Below are 17,290 nucleotides of genomic sequence, written 5' to 3'. Positions count from 1 at the left end.
CAGTTTAAAATAAATAAATTAATAAGACAGCTACTAGGAGATACATTTATTACCAGCAAGAGCCACTTGCAGCACTTCAAAATTAAGATTTGGTAGCAAGTTTTAAGAAGCACTAATTTCTATTTTTGCTTTCAGTATCATACTAATATTATAGTATCATACTATTTAATCACTTTGCTGTAGCCATCATTCAAAAACATGGCTGTGAAACCAGCAAAATAATTCCAGATAGAGATGTGCAGTGAAATGTCTTTCAAACAGATTTCTTCGGGCTTTCACCAAATTAATTTCAACTGTTTCCATTTCTACATGACACAAATTAAACTTTCCCAGTTTCTAGCAAATAAGGACTCACAAATGTTTTTGTTTTCCTGATGGCAAGTGATAAAAACTGCTGAACCTAAAGCCATGTAAAGGGTTTGCTGAACACTCATGAGACCGCGCTCATGAGAGACACAGCACACTCCACACCCAGGGGGATCTGCAGGAACAGCAATTCTTGGGTCAGTCACAGCTACTGCTTTCCAGTCCTGTGGGAAGGGAAAGGAGGACTGGCACAACGAAAAAAGAACCAGATGCATGGGGATTTTTTGAAGGAATTTTGAATGAGTTAGAGATGGGATTTCTGAGTTTTTAGATGACGTGGGGGTTTTTTTTCTTATTTTCTACATAGGTAGGAAGGGTGAGTTTGACCCACATCTTTACTGTATGGTTCAGAAGCTTTTAAGATTCCTAGTTATAAGGCTTTTAAAGGATTTATTGACTAATAAAAAACTGCTAATATGGATATTTATGTTTTTGACCTAATCCTTAACTATTTCATCTTATGGATTTGTGTAACAGTGTAAGTTTTTTTAGTTAACCATGTTATGATACATAACCTACAGCACTGCATTCCAAACTCCTTGTATACTTTTGTAACTATTTTTATTTTTTCTATATTCTAAACTCTAAACCTTCTTAACTTAACATGTTTCTGCTTTAAACATGTTCTGCTCCTGTGTTATCACATAGTGAGCAGGAGCTGATCAGTATGAGGCAAACATGGTATCTTCTTCCCTCTGTCTGAAAAATTTCTGAGATGATCATAACTAAGAAAAAGCATGGCCTTAAATGAGAGTTTCTCTGCCTCAAAATGCCTTGAAACACGGCTCAAGCAGAACACCAGAGAGCACATTTTTTAATTTATAAAAATTAATTCATAGCCATTAGACTTTGGACAAGCCTTTCTTAGAAAGCATTGTTAAAAATATGCTTTAAAAAGACACAGTTTCTACATATGAAGGCTAAAGAGAAAAAAAAAAATGAAGCTTTAGACACTAGTTTTCAATGGGTAATAATAGGTGAATTTAAACATTTGCAATTTACAACCTGAACAACCTCCAGACTCAAAACTCTACTGAAACATCTCTTTTTACAGAAATCACTCTAATTTTTTGTGCCACAGCAGACAGCTCCAGAGAGAGCATTGAAAAGATTTAGGATTTAGTAATTAACAAAGGTGATGCAACATGATGAAAAATGAAATATTATGAGCATTACCTGGAGAGGAAGGAGCACTGGAAGACTGCTGGTCTGTGGAAAAGGATGGCCAGGAGCGCTGACAATCTGAGTTAGAGTGAAGATGCACATGAAACAGAGATAGGAGAGGAGAAAAGAAAAACAAACAAACAAAAAAATAGAAGCTCCAGACAGACAGCTAAAGATGCAGACATACCTAAAATTAGTAGTTCTACCTGACAAAAAATTAAAAATACTGTAGCAAACAGTGTATGAAAGTGTACAAGAGTTCATTACACGTTGGCAGAATGTTCGGTGGCCACTGTGGAGGGGTCATGGCTTTTCCAAGCCCATCTTTCATGGCAGTGTCAACTGCTGCAAGATATTCCTCCCTACAGGCCTCCTCTGTTTGCCCCTTTCCTCCAGACTTCAGGGTTTCTCAGTTGTTTTCCTTTCCTAAGTGCCCAGGCTCCCAAGGGTCAGACCTCTCTCGCTCTGGTTCACACTGCTCACAGAGCAGCTCTCTCCTGGTCAGGTTTCAGTGCTGCCAGGTGGATGGGCAGTTTGGACACCGACATCTGAAGCCTCCAAGCACATCCCATAAAAAGTTTTTGAAGCTGCCCACTTCAACCATGCAAACCAAGTGCCTGCCTCAAGCTGAATTTCTTGGGGAAATGTTTCAGGCAAGCAAGAGGAGCCAGTGATGAGAAGGAGTCTTAGCAAAACACAATCTTTATGTTTAGTTCTTTTGAATACCTTATTGAATACATTATTATGCTAATAATAACTATTTGATTAAGAACTGCCTGTGAATTCACACACTTGGACAGGCTGATACTTCTCAGGAGTAGTGCTTTACTTTTATGCAATGAGAAAAACTCTTAAAGCAAAAAATGCATTGAAGTTAAAAAAAAAAAATCAGAAAAATCCCTCATTTTGCAAGCATCCTCTCAGTGCTACACACATGTCCTTGTTCCAGCCAGGACAGGGTTAATATTTGCAGTAGCCAGGATTGGCTATGGATCCTTTGGTTTTTGCTGTACTGATGATGCCAGGAGAAAAAAAGGAGGGAGAAAAAGCTGGAAATCTCTGATTGCACAAAGATACTGGCAGGAAAGCCAGATGAGGGATCCAGGAGTGTGAAGACTGAAGTAGAAGTGGGCAGCCCAAAAATTTACAGAATGTGAGAAAGCAGCATATGGATATGTTCCTAGAGGCTTTCTGAAGGCCAAATTAAAGCTGAATGAGTATCCTTTATCCTTTTACTTTCTAGTTTCTTCCTTCTAAACTTTTGACTTGGCAGCTGCAGTTTTCTGTGTAGGTAATCTTTTTCACAGAAAGTAAAATAACACTCTCTCCTCTTGGAGCTGCTGTGAGAACAGTGTTGGACAGCCTCTCCAGTCCACTGAGCTCTGGTTGCCTGGCTGGGACACAGAAACTGAACCTATGATGGCTGGTAAAGCTATTCTGATATTTCCCCAAGATAAAGGAATTTCTTGTTCACATAAAACAGGGGGTTTGTTCGGTGGCTCTTGCTGCCCTCCTGATCTTGTTCCACCATGTCTATCCCCACCAGAGACGCACCTCGTGGAATGGTGGAAACTGGGAAAATCAAGGATTGATTGGGAGAGTCCAGGAGATTCAGTTTGGTTTTGCTGTTGTAACACCTTAATTACATCTGTGTCCCATGTAGGTTCAGGGGTGGAACTGACCCTTGCCATTTCAGTCAATTTAATTCAAGGCTGAGCATCCTTGCACTCGATCACTGGAAGGAAACCTCTGCTGTCTGCGGTGGATTCAGAGCAGAAAACTTACAGGTGGCTCATAGCACTCTCACTAAATCACAGAGGTCTTTTGCCCAGACCTAGCCCTTGTCCTGCTGTCTTTGGGGAGCACTCAATTGCTAAGAAAGTGCCTAAGCAAGCACATTAGAAACATCACAAGACCACATGACTGCTTAAGTGATCACAGAATCCAGACAAACAGTAAAATAAATTATTTATTTTATGGGTCCCCATCTGTTCACAAATATCTACAGCATATTTTTACAGGAACAGATGCATGTACTTCAGAATGCACAACACTGGGGGGTCAAATCTGAAAGTTTTCTCCCAGACTAAATCAATTATTTAAAAATTAATTCACATCATATGCTTAGATAACTACTGGATGAATTATATCTATTTATTATAAAATTATCTTTTTCTATTGGTTATATACACATGAGCAATTTTTCTCAAGTATAAAAAACCCATTAGATGTCATCTACTTATACAAATGAGTGGTCACTTTTCTCTTTGTAATGAGACTCGGTGCAGTTGTGATTATAAGTGTGAGAATGCACATTTTCTGTCTGTCTAGATCTCCTTGGCTGCAAAAGATTTCTTAGAAATTATATGGCACTAGACACACATGAAAAGCACTGCAAACATTACACTATCATAAGCTGGCATGCCATAAATATGATTATTTTCCTCAACTTACCAATTAATTTTAACATTCCTGTTTGTCCTGTATACTTGTAACAGTTTATAGAGGAGAACACAGGTAAAAAAGAAAAGAGATAAGTGTCAGAAGAAATGAGAGAAAATCCTTTTACAGAAAGCTATAGAGCAGACTTTTGAAATAGCAGTTGTAGGCTGCCATCAAATTGTATTGTTCTTAATCAGCTCAGAAATTTAGTGGTAAAAGGTGGGACTTGACAACTCTAAGCATTGTTCTGTAATTTGATTGTTTTGAAGAAAGGTGTCTGTACTCAAATTTTGAGACACTCAGTACTTGTCCACCTTTTAGCAGCTATGTCATTTCTACCACCAGATGCAATTTACAACCATTCCTTAGCAAAGGCCAAGAAAGAGTGGAAAAGCATGGATGATGCAGAACAACACAACACAAGCACACCAAAAAAGTACAAGGAAGGCAAGACTTTCTGCTTGGACTAAAATATGCCCAGTGCCAGCCCACACTGCTGTTTTATTTTAAAGCCCATTTAAATTTATTAATGTCTGCCAAATTTTTGAGGAGAAAAAACATAAGTACTTAAGGTATCTATAATCAATAAAACACACCTTAAAAATTAAACCTTGCTCTTGTTGTCAAAATTTGACCAATACATTAAAAACTTCCAATGAAAGTACATTTGTAAAAATGCCACATTGTAAATTCAGAGTTATTCTGGAAGTTCAGTACAGCAAAAGAAAATAAGCTATTAATCATAAGGTGATTATCAATGTCCTGCCTTCTTTTTCCTCATACTGTACCATTTTGTACAGTGCCATTTAATACAGATGGATCCAGATTTATCTTAAGTACTTCTGCTTTCAAAACTTGATTCACAGCCTACTGCACAGAGCAGATGGCATGAGCACATGATGATTTCATGTAGCAGACTATGTTTGGTGCAGCCAAGGCACACCAATCCTTTTTGGTTCAGGTACAAGCACAATAGTAACACATCCTGGGTAAATTTCACATGGAAAAGCTGACAGCTAATCCCTGTAATTTCAATCAATTGCAGAATTGGGGAAAGTATGCACCAGCCTAAGAGTCCGCCTGCTGGAAGAGCCTAACTAGGTCTTCCAGCAGACAGAAATGAGAAATGATTTAGTTTGTCTGCAAGTGAAGCATGCTCATTAAAGCAATGGTAAAATCTCACCCAGACAAGCCAGCAACCAAAGGCAAAAAAGCAAAGTATTCTTTCTTTAGAGTGACAAGAGCTTGTTCTTTCCTTCTTTACTACAGGTACTAAAAAGGACCTGTATGCAAATCTAATCATGGAACTCATCACAGTTACTGACATTTTATAATGGAGCTTCTTACCAGAATTTTCAAATGGTTCAAAACTGAAATCAGTTTTCCTGTCCTCAGCCACGTGGTCATAAGTGATGTGTGGTATAGCCAACATCCTGTCTGGAGAAGAAGGCCCATTGTCCTTGTCTAACTTAAATTTCTTCTTTTTAACCTAAAAAAAACCCACATAAATTAAATTACTCAAACCAAGTCACAGAGAGTTGTCTCTTCAGAGAGGCCTTCAATAATAACACTGTCCCCAGTGAGCTATAACCAATTAAAGGAGTGCCTGAATTACATTTTCATGATCCTACACTGTGTTTCTCATTATGTTGCCCCCTCATCCTGCCAAAACTGGCTAATCATTAGATTTCTGCACATTGTCATTTCCAAATCCCTTGTCTGCAGTTAAAAAAAGAAAATCTGCTAGTTATGCAGCTGCTTATATAAATCAAACTATTCTAGAATATCTTTATCATTTTATGGATGCAATAAATCACACCTTCAGCACAAAGCCAATGGATACATTGCTACTGAACTTAGATGAACCTTGGAGATACAAGGGAAGGCTTTTGCACAACATCCTCTCCTCATCCTCTCATTAGCCTCAGGCTGCTGTGCAATACTCTTACAATGCAGAGGATGGTGTACTACATAATCTAAAGAGTCTGACAAAGGGTTTTGTTGCTGTATTTAGAACAAATAAATTCTGAACTTATAGAATCTGTTGATATGACAATATTACTGTATGTAGGCATAAGAAGTCTTTACCATGAAAGCTTAGAAAAATCACAAAATCAATAGCTGAAAGAAACAGAAGCTTTGTTGGGTTCTGTTTGTTTGTTTTAATCAATTAAAAGTTACTATTTTGGAAATATGACAAAAGTTATTTTCTTTTAATTTTTTACCTTTCCTTACAGTTTTCCAAAAAACAATGGTAAGTAACTAGCTGATGTGCCTAAGTCATTATTACTCTTTTCCAAATACAATAAAAAATCAAGCTCAGGGAAATTCAGCAAATTGGCTTCTAATTTATAAAGTTTGTATACTCAAACCGTCAAAACTGAAATGTAAATCAAAATTTGAAACCAAGTAATAATCTGTAAAACAAGCAGAACAAATAATCTCTAGAGAGTAAAAAAACTCAATCTAATTTGAAATCTTCAAATTACTATAATGTGAAACACTAGTTATTGATACCATCACCGATTTCTTTGGTTTTGGACTGGGTGACAGCAAATGATAATTCCTGGCAGGTTTTCGAATGTATATTTTCCATGTCGAAGAATCTGGGTTTTCTGCAGCATAGCATCTCCAGGCAGTCTGGAACAAATGTTTTAAGCAACAGAATAATTAATCAATCAGATCAGTGGCTCAGTGTACAACACAGTAACTTCCAAGTAGCATGTCAGTCATTCTTTATTTAATGATATTCTTGAATTTACCCTCTGGAAACAAACCCAGCATGGTTTAGAACTCTTATTAAGTAAATAGAAACCACATAGTTAGAAGTGGGAAACCACACAGAAAGATGAGTCTTTTCAAGTGCAACTTTTATTCTCAGTAGCAACAAACAAACAGTGAGAGAGAGCTCTAGACCGGACTCAAAAAAAGGTCCAAATTTTATGTTCTGCCCCAATTTCCTACCTAACTTCAGGCATTTTGCCTATTGCATCCTATGTTACAGACCCCTACTCAGAAAAAGACAAAAATTGTTCTTTCATGCTTCACAAAAATATGACCAGAAAAAAAAAAAGCAATTGTGATGTGGTCAGTAGGGCTATATTCATATGAAGAAAGGCAGCTGTGGGCAAAACAGAATAGTACCAGTGGTTAACCAAGAGCCAAAACCCAAACCCAGCCCTCCCTCTTGCCAACCATAATGATTAAAGTCCCATCTTCTAAGCCAAAAGGGAGGAAAAGCAGGGCTAGGAAACAAGACCAACAAGAAAATGCTACTGCAGTCTCTCTTAACTGTGTAAATAACAGAATTGATTGATAATGACTCTCCAAATTAAAAAGGCAGATCCTCACTTCCTACATGAAGAAAGGACACACTTACACACAAACAATCTAAAGCAGGGAAGGCCAGAAAACCCTAGATGAAAGAAACAAAGCAAGGCAGAATGAGAGAGCTAAAGAAACAGCATTTGGAAAAGAAAGGACTTGTATCACCATATAAATCCATCCATGATTAACAGAAGAGTGGAAGAAACAAAAGACATCTAGAAGAAACCAAGAAGGAATACAAGGAAAGAAAATTACTCATCTGGGCTGTTCTCTTGTCTTGTACCTATTTTGCAAACATCTTGGTTTAAGAACAATCTTTTCATAAGTCATTTGTAGAGCACTTACTGAATTGGGCATTCAGAAGTCTGAGACTATTAGTAAATCATAATTACAACTATTAAGAACAGGTACTCTGGAACTATCCTTTACTCCTCCTTAGCATTTCTGACGGAGCCAATTCTGGACATGCGGTCTCAGGCTTCCCAATAATTTGGTGTTCATTTCCCAAAAGAATCAGTGGGACCCTTAAAAAAATCTGTTCTTTACAAAACCATACCATACGAGTCTCAAGATTTTTAGCTAATCTCTGGCTATAACCAGGGCCTTTTTCACATTAACTCTGGGACTGTTTAGTTTCAAGCATAAACTTTACAGTCAGCTACTGTTTCCATAAAGATTCTGACCTGGAAACCCACATTCACTCATGAAGCTAGAGAAATAAGTCATATGAGAATGAAGAAATGATATGGTGTATATCAAGTTTCCTTTCAAATTTGATCTCTGTGCTTCTAAAGCTATTAGAAGGTACTGAGTAGAGGGAGGAAACCTGGAAAAGCCTAGAATAAAACCATGTTAATTCTTCTTCAGGGTGATGACGGCTCCAATGAAGGATAAAATCTCTTCTACCATACTGATACTGAACTGCAATTGCATTTATAACAGGGGGATCAATATTTTCCTGCCTGTCAGTTATTCTACATGAAAATACTGATTTTAAAGAATCCCAGTGGTTTCCAGCCACCTATTCTAGAGCTGAAAAGTCCAAACAAAATTTTCCTATTTAAGACTCTGACATATTTCTCCTAAATTTGAAATTTTTAATAATTTAGTTGTACCAACTGAAGCATATTTGACATTTGTCTTCACAAGCAGCAATGTATTTTTTTAAAAGCACAATTCCACATGAAACTTCCTCTTTGTTTTTTCATTACTATAAGCATAACATTTCATAACACTTTCCCCAGGTAAATTGTTTAATAATTACAGGATAACTTTCAGTTTTGATTTTAACCAGCTGAATTAAACAGTTTACACTGATTTGGGAGTGCACTTTTCTGCTCATTAGTTTACATTAAAGACTGGATTTCCAAAACTTGCATCTGTAATTTCTGTACAGTTTTAAGTGGAATCAGAGAGGGGAAAATTGCCAACAGCTTGGGGAAAAAAAAAAAACACAACAAAAAACCTACTATAAATGGAAAGAAATGACAGTATGCAATATGCAAGAACTCAGTACCTGTATGAGTGAGGCAGCAGCTGGAATCTGACGGTTGAAATGCTTCTGTCTTTGTTTCTGTTGTACCTTTAGGGCAAAGCCTGAACCAAGAATTCCCTGTGGAAAGAAAAAAAATTTTTTTTTCTTTTATTCAATTTTTTTGTAAGAGTGGAGGGAAAGAGCCCCACATAAAATTGCCAAATTATGTTGGGTTAATAAACTTCAGCATCATAAAACCCAACTAATTATTTCAAGGAAATGACTTAATACAGTGAAATTTTTAGTCTCAGTTTTTACTTGCTGAAGCCAACTGTGAATGCTATCATGCCCTGATGCAAAGCCTTCTGGACTCAGACCCAAAAAAGGAAACAGAAATGACATTTCATACCCTCTAAAAGTCTCACAAAGTCTTGTGTAGGGGAATGACAGAATGGGGGGGGGGGGGAAAATCAATTTGATGGGCTTAAATACATTTTTATAAGAAATAAAGCTCTGGCAGGGCATGATGTAAGCCACCAGACCTTTTAACTGTGGTATGGTAATTTCTATGTCCATATATTAATCCCTGGTGGGAGTGAGGAAAGAGGAGGAAGAAGACAAAAAGACACTGTCCAGCTGAGTTGAACACAAAGCCATCTAATTCACTCTCAGGACAAGGGACATGGACTAATGGCACTGGACTCTGTGAAACCCGAACTAGATCCAAATGTAGTATAGATATGAAGTCCAAATTTAAGAAAGACAAAGCTATTTATGTGGTCATTTGCACAGGTATGGGTGTATTTAACAGAAGTTTTAGTAACAGGTGAAAATGAAATCTTTTACAAATCGTCTTGCAGGATTACACCTATTCAAGGAAAGCACAATTCTTTTTCTACACATAGTAGAAGGCATCAGAGCAGGCAGGGATCTTGGCTCAACCTCTAAGAACTCTATTAATCATTAAATACTTTGAAAGGAACATGAAATGCCCTATTATGTTGATTTAGTAAAGATCAAAGAGATGATGATGCTCAAACACCACATATTTGGGAAATGAGGGATCATTGCCAGATCCAGAACCCACACCAGTTGCATTTAGCCACTACAATCAGTTTGACTGTGATCTCAGCCAGATCCTCTTACTCAAAACACCAACAAGAAAGCCAGCAATAGAGCTTCAAACCTTGAATTCCCCTTGGGCCAACCAACAGGAACAACTTCACTCAGGAAGGAAAATCCCACTAATAAAGGGGTGATTGGTGGTGTTCTACTTCAACAAAGGTTAGGGAAATCTGACAGGTAATCATAAAACATGGCTGTGAAGGCACGGCTGCTACACAATCATTTATAAAACATTTTTGTGGCATTTTAGACTGATTTTAAAAAAAACAACAAAACACCCCACCACCAACACTCTTCAGTCAAAAAAAAGTAGGTTTTGGCATTTTCCATACCAATAATTTCATTTATCTGATTTCTCTTCTAAAATAAAAGTGGAAGAGATTAGAAGGGGGGGGGAAAGCATATGTTTTAAAGGCAAACTGATGCTGGAGAATTTAAAAAACTTAATTATCCTCCTCTGTAAAAGATTATGTATATTTAAAGTAGGCAACTAATTTTAAAAGGTCACTGGAGTTTTCATGCTGTGAAGAACTTTTGTGATGGTACTGGCATAAAAGTATTCTTATCTATTCTGCACCATCCCCACCACTTCTTCATTAGAACTACACAAACATCTGCTCACATGACTCTTTGTGTCCCTGAACTGAAAAAATAAACACACAAACAGAATGCTTCAGGTGGCACAAATATTTTAACAGCACAATTCAGGAGTATTGCTAAATTTCTGGGAAACACACCCTTAGCTATACCTGGCACAGAGTATTTGGATTTTCAAATCACAGTCCAAGTTTTGCTGATTTTGATTTTACCCTTGGAAATGAAGTGCCTTGTTTCTTGTTTGAAAGCACTCAAGAACCTGTTTTCAGTGCAAACAAAACACCATAAGGGCTTTAAAAGGTCAGTTCTAGGTCTCTTTTGAAGACAGGACTTTTGCCATGGACAGACATTAATTTTGTGAAGAACTGCATCAGTGTCTCTGGCTACTGATTACTGTCTTTCTGCCAGTGACATATTTTTGGAAGCTTTTCTAGAAGAATGATGTACATGAGAATTCTCCAGTTCACCTTGGACCAAATCAGTTGAGTAAAATATGAGTGAATGCCTTAAAAAAAACAAAACAACACTAAGTCATCACTAAGAAGTTATTAGAAATAATTGCCTTTACACTTCTGAGATAGGCTGGGAAAATTACATGGAATTAAACATCTCTTCCCCAAATACAAATCCTTCTCAAATCGACTGTTGCATACAAAAACCACTGCATATTTATTTAGCTACTTCTAGAAGCTCTTTTGTTCTACAGGCTACATAAATTTCAGCTACAATATAGAAGCTTAACACAGAGCTTAGACAAAACCAGGTTAAATGAAAGGTTAAAGAATCAATAACAAAAGTTTCCCCTGATAACTAATGAATCAACATCGAATTGTTGTAAAAGTACACGATAACCTACCGCAGGCAGTGCAAAAAATGAGATTGCAAACACTGAAAAACAAGATGCAATTGTCTTCCCTATCCAGGTCTGTGGCACTTTATCTCCATAGCCAATAGTTGTAACAGTCACCTACAAAGAGAAATAAAGAGGGCATTACAGCAAGTATTAACAAGGCATTTTGGGCTTGTTGCTCTCTCTTCCTTTTTTATTTATTTCAAAGAAGCACTCCTAACACTCCCACTGTCAGCCTGTGACACTAATGAAGGTTAACTCTTCCTTCCAGGTTTGCTTCCCCACCTAATACTGAATGGAAAAACATACAGGAAACAGAATTACAACAATATACATGTTTAAAATCTTGCAAAGTAAAACAAATCTAAATCTTGCAAAGTAAAATCAATCTAAGTCTTCATGGCTGAGGCAACTGGACAGCACATGAAGTTACTGGGATGGGGGTTGCCTGCCCACGTCACACACTTTCCTTAGGGAAAGGCTGCCAACAGCTCTGAGCTGGGGATTTGACTGGTGGGCAGGAGATGTTTGCTGGGAATGCTGCGTGGAAAGAGCACACACTCACTGTGACCAGGCACTCGGGCATGAAGCACTCTAGAGATAACACTGGTATAAACAGCTGAACATTTTCCATGTAGTAAAGACCCTGAACACAGCCCAGTGAATCACCAATCCGTATAAAACACTGAGAGCAGGAACAGATGATTTAAAGCACGCATGCAGGAAACATCTGTTGAGTTTGCCTTTCAGAACGCTGAAGTAAAGATTACCACCACAGTGATGTAGCATAACAAGGCTTAATAAGTCATTATTTGCATGAGCTCAAGGAAAGAACATATTTGTTTGAAGCAGGAGGATGCATTTGGCATCTGAGAGCAATTTAAATTCACCTATGTCACCAGCTCTTTCTGAATTTGTAAATTTGAGATATTTTTATCTGTGACTTCGAGGAAGGCCAACCAAATCAGAGCATGGGAAACCACATGGAGCTCTCAAGCAGCTGAGGCACAGCTCAGTTGTTGGCAGATCAGACCTTCTTCTGACCCTGTGGGCTTCCACTGCCCAGGACACAGATGTTGATCCCACAGTCACACACACAGGCCATCCTCAGCTTGTCCTGAACTTGCCCAGCCTCTAAGCAAAGTCACTGTGTGCAAGTCAAACACGGGACAAAAGGGGCAGCTGGAGGAGATGGTGCACATTGCAGGTTTCTTGCCCATTGCTGATACTCGAAGCATTCATGTATTAGTTTTTAATTTTTAATACAAATTTTCAAAACTTGGCCTTTTTCCAAAACTGTTTCATGCCCCACAGAAGCACTGTAAGGGTGAGTTAACTACCCAAGCACCTTTGCCTGTATTCCTGAAATTGCTGTTAAAATTCTACCTTAATTCAGGACCCGGTGAGGGAAGAAAGTGTGATGTTATCTCCCTACCTATATAGGAGGGTGACTTGAACAAAAAAAATCCTAAAGCCTGATTACAATTTCACTTTCAAAAATATGGAATAAAAAAAGGAAATATAAATATGGGAAAAGTTATGGCCTCCAATGCCTTCTTAGAGAGAAGATTGAGAGAAAATAACAGGTTATGCTTCTGTTTTTGAAAAAAAAATAGAAACCCTTGTAAGTGAAAAATGTTATAACTATTTTGTGTTACAGTACTAAAATCATGCTGAAATACACATATTAATGTGAAAAGAAATAGGTACTTCTGAGCTGACTGAAGTATAACTGAAGAAGAATTCATATACATCTAAGTATTTATCTCCCCTTTCCCACCACATCCCTGCCTCTTCCTTCTGAATTGGTTTATATGAATCATCAGTAACACAAAAAAAGTATTTCCTGTGGTAGTTGCCTAGGATGGTTTTTTTTTAAAAAAAAAAACATTTTGGAAACTGGGTTGCAAATCAAAGTCTGAAGTTAACTTTTTCCTCTGCCCTCATAACTCTACACCATCTACAAATGCATTGTATTCTGAAATTGCATTTTCTTTTTTCCCCAAAATATAAGCAGTTGAAATCTTACATGCCAAGTTTCTGCCCTAAGTCATTTTTTACAGCTGGATTAAAACTCCCTAAAGAGCACAGTACTAATTTTACAGCTGTAAAAGAGGATATTATAATGGAAATACTGACTCAACCTCTACTCTAGCATAGTAAAGATGTTGGCATAATGAAATTAAATTGATACAAGAGCTCACACATTGAATTTCATTGAAAAGCCTGTAAAACAATTGCTTTAATTAGGAACAAAATCATATTCATCCACTGACTATTTTAGAACTTTGATCTGATGAACATCACCACAGATTTAGGCATTAAGACCAATGTTGTTCCTATTACATATGAATCAAAAGTCTGAAGGGGGGAATATGAAGCAAAAACCCACCCAGAAAGAAGAAATAGTAGTTTTCATCAGCACGGAGTAGGGAAAGGATTTTATTTTAGGCTACACCAGACTAAAGTGAGCACAAGAAATGAATCAGTTAAGTAAGAATGTTCTGATTATGAAATCCATGCTGTCTACCTGGGAAAATTTGAATAATAAACCACTCTAAAATGCAAGAATCTCTAGATGTAACAATATCTACATCTGTACTTTGCAAGTAACAATTTTAAAAGGTTTCTTCACATCTACCCCATAAGAGTTCATAGTATGGGAACAAAATGTAGTTAGAAGCACTCCTGGAGTTAAAGCTCACAGATGAAAAAGCAGCTGCAAAAGGAAGGGATGCCTTGCAAACATCTTCATCTTTCATCATCTTCACCTCCCTGCTCCAACAACTCCTAAACTAAACAACACCCACAAACAATCCAAACACATAATCCCCCAAACCAGAATTTTTTTTAACAAAGGATGTCACAGGTGTGTAGCTGGTACACTTGTAAACCACATAGAAACTAGAAATGACACGTTCCCTTCTGTCAAACACTGAAGTCAGTGTACAGCTCACTACAGCCTTTTTAATTGAGAAGAGTGGAGAAAAGCGTTCTGAATAACACAAGATCTGTGATCTCACTTTTCACGAAGCTATTTTTTAAAATTTATGTCCAACTGTTTTATAAATTAAGTCAGATTACTTTTAATTTAGCAGAAGTTTTATGCACGTGCAATTTTGAGTGGAATTTCCTTTAATGTTTCACCAAAGTTTCCCCCCAGCTTTGATTTTCCATTTACATTTAGCACATATTGATGGGCTTTACTAAACAGGACATTGTTTTGTTTATGCTTAGGAGTAAACAAACTTGTAAATGTTTTGTTGAATTTGGTCCTTTGCCTATCTTCTAAGCTGAAATAATTAAAGGAACAAGAAATCCTCAAGTAAAGCTGTTCTTTGGAAAACTGCTTGCTTCAATTCAAAGCAAAAGGCACAGAGAAATATCCATGCATGGGTATAGCCAATAATTGCTTTTGGAAATAGTGTTCATGATCAAAGAGACTATTAGCACAGTTTTTCTGAGGCATGTTTGTTCCAAAGTGAAGGTTGGAAATTGTGTGTTTATTCAGGGGATATCAAAAGCAGAGCTCCTCTCATTTGCTCTGAGATAGGATTGAAATGAATGCTGAAGGAGAGAGGGAGGGGGAGTAAAAAACACCACCACCAAAACTCACAAGCAAACACTAAGACCCACAAAACCCCCAGAGACAGTGAGCAGGTAATGCTTTCTAAAGATGGTCATCTTTGACCATCATGACAGATTCAATGAGAACACTTATCCTATTTTTTTAAGTGTCTGTTTTTTAAATTTTATTTTTAATGTTTTCCTGGTTTTATTGGTCTTGAATCTATGTAAGGTCTTTAAAACTGTCAGTCTGGACATGACAGACAATATATGCAGACTAATTTTGAATACTGGCACTGGAGAACTGAAAGATGCACCACATTACATTTATTTTACTTGCTAAAACTAATTTTTGAAAGATGTACAGATATCCTGCCAGTGGCAGAATTTATACAGCTTGCAGTGCCTTCAAAAGCAGCAATAATACAGACAACTCTTTATGCCATAAGGTAACCTTAGGTTTCTTCAAGAAGCCCATAACTAACATGGCAAATAGCTACAGTCAAGAGTTCTCAAGGAAATTCAAATAAAGCCCAGGAAGCCAATTTATATATGAAAATGGAAAAGCAATAGAGACTTATAAATAACAACAGTGACAATGAAGAACATTTAATTACAAGTTATGCACCCTAGGGGTCTGCCTACAGTCAGTAAAGCACAGCAATATGAAAGTACCCAACTCCAGATGCAGCTTAAGTGCTGGTAACACACTTAAATTAAAGTTTAGTTGTGGTAGCACAGACCTTTTATATGGTTTACTTCAGCTATGTTGCATATTCTGTTACAGCTGCCCAAAGAACTTGCTTAGCAGCGCACACACAAACTGAGATAACAAAAAAGTACAGTGCTGGAGAGTGAGAAAAGGGATGTGAAAACACTGCCAAGGACTTTTTGAAGCATTCTCTACTATGTCAGGTAAGTGCACTTTCAGAGAAAAGAGATCACTTATTTATGATGGTGTCTGAGACAGGAACTGTGAATTATCCTCTTCTGCAGAGTTAGCTGAAAACAGATTTTCATTGACCAGAATTTGTGGCGTTTAAGCAATTCAGAAAATTCTGGCTAAACGTAACTGAAACTTTCAAGATCTAGCACTTGAGAAGGTTTTTGTATGAGTTTAAGACCTCTGTTAGGAAGAATCCTTCCTAATAGACTTCCCAGCTAGTCAGAGAATCATGGAATGGTCTGGGTTGGAAGAAACCTTAAAGACCACCTAGTTCCAGCCCCCTGAGATAGGCAGGGACACCTCCCACTAGACCAGGTTGCTCAGAGCCCCATCCAACCTGGCTTGAACACTGTCAGGGATGGGACATCCACAGCTTCTGTGGGTTAACTTCTCTGTCCTAACTTTATGGGTTTTTCCCCTAGCACAAAGAATGAGAATATTACACTATCAAGAAATCAGAAATGGATGGACCTGAATCCATCTCAGTTTTGTTCTGCTAAATCTTCTTAGCAGTTAGTGGAAGTGTGTTAGAGCAGAACAAGGACACCTAATTCGACTTTTAATATTAAAGAAATTACATTATGTGTTCATTGAATGCAGACTCACACTTCATGTGGCATGCTGCAACACAACAGAGGCTACAACAGAGAAAAAATATTATCATTAATCAATACATTTAATGAGGAAGACAAAATAAAGACAAAACTGTAATTAGGAAGACAAAATAACTGGCACACCTATTAGCTGAAAAATAATTCCCTGAAAGGAGAATATTTCAATATCCTGACAGATCTTGTTGCTTCTATGGGAGGTTTTACTGTATTATTAGTAAGCCAATCTGGTCTGTCACATATTCAGTTTTTAATGGCAACACCAATGACAGCATGTGTTTTTAAATGCAGCTACATCTGCCACTGTTAATTACTGAGTCATCTGACCAATGTAGTGGAAAATAAAAATGCCATAATGACATGAAAGCACTGAAAAAAGCTGCTTGACAGAAAGCCACTTTCTTGTGCTACACAGTAAGTCTTCTGGTCCTAAGAAAGCCTGTATTTAGCCATGGCAGACAGCAAGAAGAAAGAATTCTAAAGCAGATCATAGCAGCAAAACAATACAACAAAACAAGACCTGTTGTATTCAAAAAGGGCTACATATGCATCTCAGCACCAGCAGACCTGCAGTGGATTTGCTCATCACTGGCTCTTTCCTTCCTGAAACAGCAAGTGATGGTTTGAAAAGAGAAGACTATATAAGCACACACATGCAGAGGTTTATTAAAAATATTTCTTAATATATATTCTTAAATACATGTATGTATTTTATTATTGAAATGGAGGTGTTAGTCCTTTCACTCCTATACAGAAGACTTAGTAGTTAGCAATATTTTAAATGGAAAAAAAAAAGAGAAACAATGCCTTTTGATTTTAAG

General features: G+C 37.3%; 1 protein-coding gene across 2 annotated transcripts in view; it reads right to left on the bottom strand.

Moving 5' to 3' along the window:
- The window catches only part of KCNQ1 (potassium voltage-gated channel subfamily Q member 1), a 329,750-nt gene that overhangs the window by 229,409 nt on the left and 83,051 nt on the right, over positions 1-17,290 (bottom strand). Inside the window, exons 7-12 of one of the 2 annotated variants that reach the window (XM_084208526.1) lie at positions 11,352-11,462; positions 8,816-8,911; positions 6,496-6,612; positions 5,320-5,461; positions 3,985-4,011; positions 1,543-1,608 (exon numbers count right to left, since the gene is read on the bottom strand). In XM_084208526.1, coding sequence (XP_084064652.1) covers positions 1,543-1,608; positions 3,985-4,011; positions 5,320-5,461; positions 6,496-6,612; positions 8,816-8,911; positions 11,352-11,462 — 559 coding nt within the window. Of the gene's footprint in view, positions 1-1,542; positions 1,609-3,984; positions 4,012-5,319; positions 5,462-6,489; positions 6,613-8,815; positions 8,912-11,351; positions 11,463-17,290 lie in introns of both variants that reach the window. The other variant, XM_084208525.1, reaches the window with a different exon arrangement.

Source organism: Fringilla coelebs (genome assembly GCF_963513975.1).
Source record: "Fringilla coelebs genome assembly, chromosome: 6".
Lineage (NCBI taxonomy): Eukaryota > Metazoa > Chordata > Aves > Passeriformes > Fringillidae > Fringilla > Fringilla coelebs.
Note: the sequence above shows the minus strand (reverse complement) of the source record. Positions and strands in the feature narration are given on the sequence as shown.